This window comes from Cygnus atratus, chromosome 2 (assembly GCF_013377495.2).
Source record: "Cygnus atratus isolate AKBS03 ecotype Queensland, Australia chromosome 2, CAtr_DNAZoo_HiC_assembly, whole genome shotgun sequence".
Lineage (NCBI taxonomy): Eukaryota > Metazoa > Chordata > Aves > Anseriformes > Anatidae > Cygnus > Cygnus atratus.
This window is the reverse complement of record NC_066363.1, coordinates 116,532,067-116,544,549: the sequence shown is the minus strand read 5'-3', so window position 1 is coordinate 116,544,549 and position 12,483 is coordinate 116,532,067. Positions and strand designations below refer to the sequence as shown.

At 36.2% G+C, this 12,483-nt stretch overlaps 1 protein-coding gene across 1 annotated transcript in view; it reads left to right on the top strand.

The window, feature by feature from the left end:
• Positions 1-12,483, top strand: part of PRKDC (protein kinase, DNA-activated, catalytic subunit) — a 78,543-nt gene that overhangs the window by 10,544 nt on the left and 55,516 nt on the right. The window contains exons 16-31 of the mRNA XM_035553164.2: positions 74-223; positions 684-799; positions 1,282-1,441; positions 2,279-2,365; positions 2,758-2,877; positions 3,256-3,415; positions 3,681-3,787; positions 4,764-4,854; positions 5,646-5,809; positions 6,496-6,648; positions 8,016-8,123; positions 8,897-9,123; positions 9,550-9,644; positions 10,237-10,336; positions 11,334-11,467; positions 11,966-12,220. Of these exons, the coding sequence (XP_035409057.1) occupies positions 74-223; positions 684-799; positions 1,282-1,441; positions 2,279-2,365; positions 2,758-2,877; positions 3,256-3,415; positions 3,681-3,787; positions 4,764-4,854; positions 5,646-5,809; positions 6,496-6,648; positions 8,016-8,123; positions 8,897-9,123; positions 9,550-9,644; positions 10,237-10,336; positions 11,334-11,467; positions 11,966-12,220 (2,227 nt within the window). The remainder of the gene's footprint in view (positions 1-73; positions 224-683; positions 800-1,281; positions 1,442-2,278; positions 2,366-2,757; positions 2,878-3,255; positions 3,416-3,680; positions 3,788-4,763; positions 4,855-5,645; positions 5,810-6,495; positions 6,649-8,015; positions 8,124-8,896; positions 9,124-9,549; positions 9,645-10,236; positions 10,337-11,333; positions 11,468-11,965; positions 12,221-12,483) is intronic.

Here is a 12,483-nt window from a genome sequence, read left to right as displayed (position 1 = left end):
AACCTTGGTTTGTAAATTCAGGACCTAATTCTCATTGGTATTTTGAAATGTGAACCTTCTTTCTTCTACAAAGGAATCTGTTTTTGAAGATGAAAACTTTCTTACTGGAAATTCACCACTGCAATCCCTGAGTCGTTTGCTGTATGATGAACTTATAAAATCTATTTTGAAGATTATTGAGAAATTGGACCTGACTGTTCAGAAGCTGAATGTTCATGAACAGGTGAGACCTGCCAACGTGTCCATTAATTTTTACTATTATTACAGTGGAACCAGTTGCATTCCTTGTTTTGTCTCCGTTACAATTATATAGCTCCTTATAGTGTCCTTGAAGTAATATTCATATTGGTCAAAATGGTTTGTTCATATTTTTTGATATTGCGCTGTATTTTCAAGAGATGGAAACACCAGATTCAGAAGTAATTCACAGAATCTGTTATTATAGACTTCCTACTCTGGCATCTAGTGTTTTGTTTTGGTACTCACTTTTTCCTTATGAGCAATCATGGTTTATTTTTTCTTTGAATTATTGATGGGTCAATCATGAGTCATTTGTCTGTTTCAGACTAGGTAGTAGCAACTAGAAAAAGAGGAAGAGCCAGACTGTATATCTGGAAAAAAAGGTGTAAATGATTTCTGTGTTGGCAGAGATTCAGTGTTGTTGTTTCAAAACTTACTTTCAGGATGAAAATGAAACTGACAGTGCTTTGATTGGGCCTACTTCTGACCCAGCTTCAAACCTTCAGCCAACAAAGCCTACAGACTTTATTGCCTTTATAAATCTAGTGGAATTCTGCAGGTACTAATACGCTTCTATATAGTTTAGAAGTTACAAAGTGGTTGGAAGAAATTTGGAAGGAGTTTTATTTAAGATGAATGTTTCTGACCTGCATGAAGGTGATTAGAAGGGATACTGTGTTTCAGACATCTGGGTGATGGGTAAAAACATGCTGGCTCATCAGCTCTGTTTTGTTTGTTTGTTTTTTTAGAGAGTACAGGAGACACTGTTTTGCTATTTGGTTGCAATTGTCTTTTAGTGCAGGTGGTAACTTCTTATATTATACTGGCCCCATATACAGTAAATATTTCAGAGATCAGAAATAGTCTTTTTGAAGTAGTATTGGACATTAAGTGAAAGGTACAGCGTTGCTTGCCTGTGGAGGTCCAGAAGTGCTTATCTTCTACTGACATGAAAGTTTGAGGTGGGGAGGGGGCAGGAAACAAACGTTTTTATTCAGTTGTTTGTTTTTCTTCTGTATAATTTGTGTGCATCTCTTTTAGAGAGATACTTCCAGATAAGCATGTTGAATACTTTAACCCTTGGGTATATTCCTTTGGTTATGAGCTTATTATACATTCAACGAGACTACCTCTTATTAGTGGATTCTACAAGCTGCTTTCTGTTGCAATGAAAATTGCCAAGAAAATAAAATACTTCGAGGTGAGATCTTTTCCCATTGGAGGGGTAACATGTTTCATTAATGATGGGTGGGGTTCTTTTATATAAGCCTTTTATACATGTATGTGCAATGCTGAAAGTTCACTGCAACTGTTAACAGTTTGTTTCTGATGTTTATGGCATCCTATGTCTCTGTATTTAAAAGCATGTAGAAAGTCAATATTTAGTCTAGAAGCTCAGTTTCTGAAGAAACCCTATCCGTTGGTAGTACTTGTTTCAGACTCCTGAGTGGAAACATGCTTGCAGTGCAGATTAAGTAATTTGATTATCAGAAATGATCTAGCCAGAACAGAAGAAACGCATCTGGGTTAATTATTCAACTTTTGGATTGTACTTGTGGTATCCTGCTCATTGATTTCCACAGGAAATATGATGCTCCATTTCTGGTATGAAAGCTATTGTAAAGTGATGGTGTTTCATCCCATTATGTGTGCAAACCATCACACAGCCCAGAACTGCTCTTGCTGCTGCTGGTGATGGCACCAAGTGAAGCAAAATTGTTTCCCAGTATATATGCTTATACTGTAGATGCTGTTGTGAACTACTGTTTTCTTATTCTACCTGCTTTCTTGCCAGCTGTGCATCCACTATTAGGGATTTTCTTTTCTTTTATGATTTACTGAATGGGAAGGTAAGGACAAAATTAAGTGTGCATGGTGCTAGTGTTAGTTTAAGCTTTGAGAGAATAAACATACCTTTTAAAGTTTTCAGTGATGCAAATTTCTTCAGTAACATTTGTTCTGAGTTCAACTTGTGTTGCATATTTGTACTGTGTACTATATTTTTTAATACTGTTGATGTATATTTTCTGTTTGGTAGGGTGTCAGTCCAAAGAGTCTCAGAAAATCTACTGAAGACCCAGAGAAGAGCTCTTGCTTTGCCTTGTTTGTAAAGTTCGGAAAAGAGGTTAGTTATTTTGCTGACTATCTTTTTTTACTCTGAATATAAGCATAAATGACTAAATCAAAATTGTATCTTCTCTGAAATCTTGTGTACATGACAGCAGTATTCTAGCTGTTCGTATTATGTAGTATTGTTATACAGTATTATACAGGGATATTTAGTAGGCTTCTCTGCATTTTTATTTAATGTCAGTAACAGTGTATAGACCATTTACAGTTACTTCTCATTTAAACATCCGTATAATTGTTCATTAAATGCTACACAGTAACCATTTGCAGGTGAATTAGATTCTGGTATTGTTCTTGAGTCGTATATTTTACGTAGATAATTATATAGGTAGTATTAAGATCTTACAAGGTTTGTGTTTATTCTTAACCTATTTATCTGAATTTTAGGTTACAGCAAAAATGAAACAGTATAAAGATGAGTTGTTGGCATCCTGTCTGAATTTTTTACTTTGTTTACCACATGACATCATCATGCTTGATATCAAAGCGTATATTCCTGCACTGCAGGTGAGTCAAAGTGATGTATAGTTGTTTGTTTTTTTTTTTCCCTAAAACATGCTCCAAAATATTGGAGCAAATTTAGTATCCTGTTGAGCAAGTAAGTTAATATGCCTCGAGCTTTGCATTGTCTCCAGTAAGAAAAAGTACCAATGAGTTGCTTTTTTGAATAAACAAGTAAATTGTCAGCGTTTACTTAACTGACTCAGTTAGTGCATATGTTGCAATAGAATAGATGTTTCCTCTGCTGATCTTGAAAGAGATGTTAAGCAGACAAAGTTACTAAGAAGGAAGATGTATGCTGAATGCTCGCAAATAAGGAATCTCCCTTTAAATCTTAGTAGTTATTAAAAATGAAAAACTGATAGTTTTACATTTGACACACAGAATGCATTTAAACTGGGCCTTAGCTGCATACCACTGGCTGACCTGGGACTGGATGCTTTGGAAGACTGGTCCACTCACATCCCCAAACACATAATGCAACCTTACTACAAGGATGTTTTACCTCTTCTTGATGGTTATTTGAAAAACTCTACCCCTACAGGTACATATGCACAATGAATTTTCAGTCTTGAGGGAGATAAAAAAAAAAAAAAAAAATCATGCCTAGAGACATGAATGTGACCTATATTGTGTTTCTTGTAGCTGTAACAATATTATTTCTCTTACACCCAAATGTTTACCTTTATTCTTGAAGTAGAATGTAGGTGGGTTTTTTTTGGTTGGTTGGTTTTTAAAGAAACCATAACCAGGTACCTGAGGTACAGGTATACTAAGCTAATATTTATATGCTGGTTTTCATTCATCAGCTGAACCCCAGGATAACTGGGAAGTAAAGAAGCTTTCTCGAGCAGCCCAGAAAGGACTTAACAAAGTTGTGATACAGCGTTTAAGAAAAGCAAAAACTTCTTCATTGGTAAGAACATTGATGCTTTTTAGAGTTAAATGTGAATTAACCAGCTCCCAGTGCTTCTCTTCCTATCGTGCATACTTATCTTTTTCTTAGGGTTGTTTTTAACTTAGATCAGTTCAGTGAGACTCGTTCTACAGTGTGGCTCAGAAAGCCACTACATCAGCACAATTGAAAAGATGTCGTATTCTAGGGTGAGAATGACAGTGAAGCAGGGAAAGGGAACTGAAGAAATCTGGTAAGTCACTGCCAGGCTGATGTATAGGGGAATCGATAATTTAACTCCCTACACCTAAAATCAGATAGCATTCAGTAAGTGTGCAAGATGGTATTTGCACACTGCTGAATGTGTAACTTTCTTTTTAGTCGTTGTTGTTATCCTAGGTTCAGTCTTAAAAGTCAAACATACTGATTATTTTGACCAGTAGCGTCTCAAATAGCTCCAAATAAGTGTAGTTTTATTTGTATATTCCAGTGTGCAAACTGACTTGGAACAAATGTTTTCAGGCATGAAACTAACAATTACTCCTATATGGATTATATAACTCCTTCCAACCTGGAGGTCTTTAAACAAAGTGAGTGAATTTTACATCCCATGCAGGCTTCTAGAACCTAAATTTTAGGTGTTTGGGTTAAAGTGAATGAAAGAACAATTTTTACTTCAGATTTCTTACCACTTTTTAGATCATTACTTTATTCTGTGGGTGTTATCTGTGCTGATAAAATTTCAACCTTTACTTGAGAAGTGGTAACTGAAAGACCACAAAATGTGATCAAAGTGCTTTCCAGTGTTCCCTTCTGCTTATTGAACCAAAATTGTTTTCTTTTTTGATGCTGTTCCCCTCTCCACAGGTTCTACACCGTTCCATCTTCGTCAGTATGCTAATAAATGCCATAAATCCTTCATTCGCTATATCAACCAAGTCATCTATACGTAGAAGTAACTCTTCCTTCACTAATATTAATCTGTTAAATTATTCAGGATGACAGTCCCTCCTTGGAAGCAGTAAGGACTAGAGTGGCACGCCTTCTTGGATCTTTGGGAGGACAGATCAACCACAACTTAATTACAGGTGAGTGATCTAAAAATATGTACATGTCTCTGCTATCTCAACACCACTTCACGAGAATGCTCAAGCTTTTCAAGGAAAGCTAGTTTTCACTCTTTTTTTTTTTTTTTTTTTTTTTTTTTTTTTTAGTGCTTACGTTTGTTTTTTCTGCTTTTATAAACAATTTTCTTTTCGCCAAGTACTTCTTTTGCTAATTTGGAAATATTGTGAGAGAGTAACATTATTACCTGAAGTTAAATACAAAGTATAGTCAGACTTTGACCAAGTTAACGAATGTGGAAATAGAGGGAGAGAAGGAAGTATGGCAGTTTTCTCTAAAGGTATAGACTTCGCAGATTGTAGCCGTACATGTAGTCCCTGTGCAACTGTAGGAATCTGTATGTTGGATCTGATTTTCAGTTGTTAGTGACAGTAGACAAGTAATGTATTGGATATTTTGAAGAAGTATTTTCAATCAAGTGTGGTTCAATGTCTTATGAGTTTATATTTGTCTCCAAACTTAACTGTATTGAAACTGAAGGCTGCTGCAGCTACCTGCTGAAATGTTGGTTGCAATTACTTTTTTCATGTGGTGGCGAAAACCTGTTTGGATGTGCAAATAAAACCGGCCTTCTAAGATACTTCTGGTACTTGTAGCATCCACTACTTTATAAAGCCTTAATGTTCAGTGGCAATCCAAGTGAAGTTGGAAGGCTATAGAATTTTCTTGACTGATATATAGAAGTACTTGTTCTGTGTATATTACATAAAGCTTTGTTGTTGTTGTTTTAATTTATTCTTTTCAAATGCATTAGCTACTTCTGCAGAAGAGATGATGAAGAAATGCGTATCCTGGGACACCGAGAGACACCTGAGCTTTGCTGTACCGTTTGCAGATATGAAGCCTGTCATCTACTTGGATTTATTCTTGCCTCGTGTGACTGAGCTGGCTCTTTCTGCAAGTGACAGACAAACAAAAGTATTGATGTGTTTTTTGCATTTTTGTTTATGCTAGCTGATAGGTACTGCATAAAATAATGTCTTCTTTATTCAGAAAGGCCTGTTAATTCAGAGGTATAAATGTGCTTCTTCCATGCTATTTCATGATCGTATTACTCTGAGTGTTTAAAAAAATAAAGAGCAAATGTTGCTATTAGCTCTATCAGACAGCAATGTGCCTTTTTGAGTTAGACTTAGCTTAAAAATGTAAATTTTTGTCTTGATTGATCTTCAGTGTTGCTTGATGTCCTCCTCATGTCTAGCCTGTGAGCTTCTGGGCTCAGTCCAGCAGAGCACTTAAGCAAGTATTTTGATTCTCTGTAATGTATATTCCAGCAAATATTTGCTTTGCTTGATTGGGATATTGATTTCCAAAGAGTCTGGAATGGAGGTATCCCTGAACACGCAGTGATGGTGATTTATCCAGTGATGTGTTTTCTCCTGTTGAAAAGTGACTGCATTTGATAGAGACTAAAACTTAAGGAGAAAGGCAAGGTAGAATGTGTGTAGATTATTTACATGGATGCCATCTCTTCCTGAAATGGTGATTTTTGCATATTTTGAATTGATTTCTCAAGTATACCCTTTCTTGTTCTTTCTTGTTCACAACTTTGTCTTCTCTGTGGAAGTAATGGATGTGTAACTAACAGGATTTTTCAATTTCAGGTTGCAGCATGTGAACTGCTACATAGCATAGTTGCATATATGTTGGGGAAAGCATCTCAGATGCCAGAAAGACGTGAGGGTCCCCCACCCATGTATCTGTTATATAAACGATTATTTCCAGTACTGCTTCGTCTTGCTTGTGATGTAGATCAGGTAAACAGAATCACTTAAAAGTATTTTAGCTTGTTTAAAGTACCTCTATGCATGGAAATAATCTTGTAATTTTATTTTGAAGTTATTCTGTCAGCAGTTATCCTGACACATTGCCTTTATTCCAACTGTACTGCATTCTGGAAGCTGAAATTCTATTTTAGGGATAGTTTTTCAGGCTTTCTGTAGTAGGGGGAGGGGATTGAAGCCTTTTCGAAGACATCAGTAATGAAGTGCAGTCCAGAGTAACTCACAGGAGTGTACAACTATGGGAGTGTTTAAATTTAGTTTCAAGATTCATTTAAAGAGTTTGTAGTATTAGTTGTTCTTTATTTCTATATTTGATTTTTGTATTTTTCTTTTTCTCTGATAAGTTAATTTGAGCAGAAACTGATCCATTCAGTATGGAATGAATGCAAAGCTTCAATCTGTAATAAAAGCGTTTGGGAGAGAGATTGTAGCTGCCTCATTGATAGCTGAGGAGGATATATTTAATTCAAACATATGAACTTATTATTTCTCCTTCTTTACACAAAACAGAATAGAAATCTCCACGGCACATAGGCTCGGGTCCACTGAAATTATAGATGTTGTGCCTTTTCATATTGTTGTTTGGGACCCTGGCATCCAGATTTTATTTTTAGACTGCAGGGTTCCTGTTAAAATATACAGGAAACTGTTATCAATTTAAGTGAAACCCTTTTTGCTGGCATATGGCTGAACATAAACCATAAATAATAACCCTAAATAATGGCTGGATTGGTCCAAACCAATGCCCACAGACATGCAATACTGTATTATAAACATATGTATGCATATATAAGTATATTTAATGGTTATTTCCATCATGTTGTAGAATGACAGGATTTGATCTGGTTAACTTAGAAGTAGAAATGTTGAAATCCATCAAATTAGAGTAATGTATAAGGTAATGACTGTTTATAAGCTGTATTTTGATTGAAAGTTTTTTCAAACTTCCCTGTTTCCCTGGCTGTATATTAGCATGTCAGTCAGTGACATGCAATGTTCTTTGTCTGCCTCAGAATATCTTACTGAAAGTAAGCTTGGAGATCTTTTGAGACTAGTTGAATACAAATTGTCCATATATATATATTGTCCATATATAATTGTCCATATAATTGTCCATATATATATATATATATATACACACACACACACATACACACTCACATATATATAAATCCTTATGTGGTAATGTAATATGAAGGCAATTGTTAATTTTACAGACCCTTTTTCAAAGAAGTATTGTCTTTTATTCTTGCATGTTTTAAATAGCATTGAAATATGTTTAAAGCCAACTACATTTCCAGGATTACTTCTTTTCAGGTAACAAGATACTTTCTTTTCAGGTAACAAGACAGTTGTATGAGCCTTTAGTCATGCAACTCATTCACTGGTTTACCAATAACAAAAAATTTGAGAGTCAAGATACAGTGGCATTCCTGGAAGCTATCTTGGTAGGTCATAAGTCGTCCTTTTCACTTTTCTGTGCTGTGTGACTTTGTTTTTAGCTAGCATCACTCTACTACTGAAAGAAGCAGGAGCACATAAACTGATACAATGGCTCCTTATTTCTCTGAATAAAGGAAACCAGTTTACCAATTTTATGACCAGTTGGTGTTCCTGTTTCTTTGACATCCTTAATATGCAGTTCGCGCCTTCATAGTCTTTGTAAGAGTAATGAAACACACTTCTATCATCAGTGTGTACAAGTAACTACTAAAAGTAAAGTAACTACTTTTTCCCCCCAATTCTGAATGAAAGTCACTTCTGATGCATGTTTAATTTTTCTTTAAGCTTTCTTGCTTTCACGAGGTACAGAAGCTTTAAATTTAAAACTGTCTTAAAAGCTGAAGTCATGTCAGGAGATTTCACAGTACTTCTTGTAAAGAAAAGTCAGTATTGTCACACCACTTTTAAAGCAGAAGAAACTGTTTTATCAGAAAATGAAATGACTTAGCCAAGGCTTCTAAACTGGTTACCAGCTCAGATGGAAATAGAAACCCGGATCTTTGAGGCTTAATCCAGTGCTGTGAAGGGTAGAAATACTGTCCTTCCGCTGGACAGTACTAGTTCTGAAGCTTTATTATTTCTGGGAAACTGGGGAAACTGAATATATTTTTTAATGTAGAGTTGCTCCTGGTATTGTTTATAACACTGCACTGAGACAATGTTTTTTGTTTGTTTGTTTTTTTCATTCTTGTAATAAAACTATCTTGCATAATTTCAGAGTGGCATAGTGGATCCAGTTGACAGCACTTTGAGAGATTTCTGTGGTCAGTGTGTACGAGAATTTTTGAAATGGTCTATTAAGCAGACAACACCGAGACAGCAGGAGAGAAGCCCAGCAAACACCAAGTCTCTTTTTAAACGACTATATAGTCTTGCTCTTCATCCCAATGCTTTCAAGAGACTAGGTGCAGCACTTGCTTTTAACAGCATTTACAGAGAATTTAGGTGAGCAAACAGAGCTTGGAACAGTAACCAACTTAGACTAAAAAGTTCAAGGAGATAAAAAGAATCAAGTGTAGGACTTGAGCAGTCACCCACTGACACTCGTTCTATTATATGTAGTAGCTGTAAAATTGTGTTCTTTGGATCATTCACTGATGTAATTTAATTATAATTGTGTAGTTGGGCTTCCTACAAGGGAGGAGCATAGAAGTTTAAATTTCTATCACAACTTTATGGGGAATTATGTTTTTTAAAAGTACTCAGCAAATCTTTGTTGTTATTCTTTTTGGAGTTGTTTAGGTGTATTTTTTGTACAAAAGTCTTACGTGGTTTATCTCTGCAGTATTTTAATTTGTTTTTTAATTAGAATTTCACACTTAGTGCTTCTTCTACTCATGTTTCTCATCATATTTATTTCTGATTTTAAAGGGAAGAAAATTCTCTGGTGGAGCAGTTTGTATTTGAAGCATTGGTTGTATTTCTGGAAAGTCTGGCCTTAACTCATACAGATGAGAAATCATTAGGTGAGCTATAACTAACTGTGGAATGAAAACGAAAGCCACCTCACTGAATCAATAAATACATAAATAAACAATCTATAATTTTAGGAGATGTAAATGGGCCTACTTTTGCAACAATGGAAGTATTGTTTTTCATCATTATTTTTTGTTTGGTTTTATTTATTTATTTATTTTTGTCTTTTTCTTCCTCTTATGCTCTTATTTTCATCAAATAATAACAATTAGAACAGAAAGCCAAAATCTGATGTTACAAGGCTTTATTTCTTTCAGAGAAGCAGTTTGGGATATCATAGAAGTAGCCTCAAAAGAGATATTTATATGGGAAAAGTTTATTGTTTCTCTGAGCATGAGCACAAAAAAAGCATATACATTTTTGTAGCAGAGGCCTCACGGTTGGCTCGGGCCATGTTGACCTCTCTGCTGTTTTACGGTCTTGTTCTGCAACCTTGAAAAACATACTATAGAAGCACAGAATGATGGAGGTAATGGACATCATCCTGTGTCAGTCTCTTGCACTATTTCTATAGCAATAATAGCTCATTTTAACCAAGTCACTAGTATTTATATATAGATGCCTGTTCTCTCTTTCTAACAGGTACTGCTCAACAATGTTGTGATGCTATTCATCACCTGAAGCGCATAATCATGCATAAAGCACCTTCTCTGAACAAGGAAGGAAAGCGGCGAGTACCACGGTCAGCAACTTGCCATTCTTTTGCTTTTTAAATATTAGATCATATTTAACAATGTATGCAGTTCCGTTAAACACTTAAGATTCTGAAAAGGGAATTCCTCATGTGAATGTCACTAGTGGATGTGTGTTTCCAAAGCATCAGGGGAAAAGTTCTTTCTTTCCCTGATACGTCTGCTGAACCACTGGTGGGAAATGCTGGATGTGGTAGTAGAGGTTCATAATGGTCATTCTTTATTCCTGTGTGGTGAGCTCAGAACAGAACGCTTGCTTTAATTGTGTGGGGTTGTCAGGAAAAGAAAAAGCATGTTTCCCTTGCAGCTTTGTTCATAATAATGTTAGTGCTGGTGTTAGAAAGCACTTGGAAGAAACTTCTCTCAAGTCTTTTATTATTGCTGTAAATACTAGCAGAAGTAGGACTAGCTGCAATAGGATGATGAGCAAGTAAAGAGGCATAATGGTAAAAGCAAGAATGGATTCAGTATCAGGCTGGATGCTCTGAGTCACCTGTTTTGATCACACAGTTCACCCTCCTTTGAGCAGGATGTTGGACTAGAAACATCCTTAAGTCCCTTTTGACCCAAACTATCCTGTGTCTTAAAGAAACTGGCAAGTGGAGTCTGAGAGTTAGCTCACTGCTGTGGCATGTAGTAAGTTAGGAGACCAGATAATTAGGGAGAGGAGATACTGTGCAGGCTTATTTGAGCCTTAATCTCCATTTTTGTCTCTGAGTGTTAGAAAGAGAAAGAAAAAGATCTAGTTCTGCTTTCTAAACTGTTGCCACAAAGACTATGCTCTGGGTTTCCAAAGCAGAGTGGGGAAAAGGGAAAGCAGTACAAGCCATGCTTGTAGAAGAGCTCTTCCTTGTAGCGCAAATGGATTTTGGTTAGATAGATAAAACGATGTTCATGATTTTCATGGAATGATGATTTTTCAACCGAAAGACTTTGACTTCTTGTTAGATGTCATGAGGTTTGTTAATCTTTAATGTTTTTGTGCAGAGGATTTCCAGCCTGTAAGTCAGTGTGCCTTCAGGACATTGTCATGTGGCTCTTAGTGCAGTGTGGGCGACCTCAGACGGAGTGCCGACATAAAGCCATGGAGCTGTTCTATGAATTTGTTCCTTTGTTACCAGGTACCGTAAGTTACAATGTATTACTCTTTGCTTTCGAAATTCCTTCCCTATACATTTTCTGCGTGGTGTGTTAATTGTTAGAAAAAATATTTTTGACGTAAGTGCCTGTTCACTCACTGCTATTAAATAGAAACTGAATAGTTGCTAATGTTGGAAATCAAATACTGTGAGAACTTGAGGGCTCGGGGTGGGATTGTGGATATGGAAGAAGTTTTTATTGCAAGTGTCCTTCTGGTCAGGAAGGAGAACTTCCAGGCCCAGAACTGCAGTTGCATCCAACTATGAAAGCAATATTTGCTGACTGGGAATGAGTGGGAGTGGCTCTCAAATTGGCCTCTTCCTTGTGGGTAACTTAAGCAGTATGATCAATACCTTCTCTACTAGAAGATCTGGCTTAAAACACAAAATTTGGGCATGACGGTCCATTTGCCTCTAACTTCTTGCCAGCTTGAAATGTGTTTTTCCTATATAAGTTAAATCTGTTTTTATTTCTATCAGGGAACAATTCTCCTTCTTCTTGGCTGGCTGATGTTTTAAAAAAACAAGATGTGTCTTTCCTTATTAACAAATTTGAAGGAGGTGGCAGTGATGCCAAAAGTCCATCTGGGATTCTGTCTCAGCCAACTCTCCGTTGTATGCAGGAGCCTTTTAGTTTACAGACTGTCATGCGGTGGATGGATATGTTCTTAGCAGCACTGGACTGCTACAATACATTTTTTGAGCTGCGAATGATAAAACCTCATGAGATTCTGGGTGAGTGTTACAGAAACCACCTCCAAGAGGAGTTCCTACCTTAGACTTGAAGCTTTTTTTCCTTAATGTAGAGATAATGAGTTTTACAAACTCTCCCAAAGATTTCAGTGACAGAACTTAGTGCTGGATGTTTTTTGATGAGAAGTACTTTGTCAATACTGTATCTTAAAATGTTTCCTTTTGGTCCTAGAAATATACCATTAAACCACGCACCAGTAATTTGTTTTACTGTCTCATCTTGAAAAATTATGCTGTACAGCTAA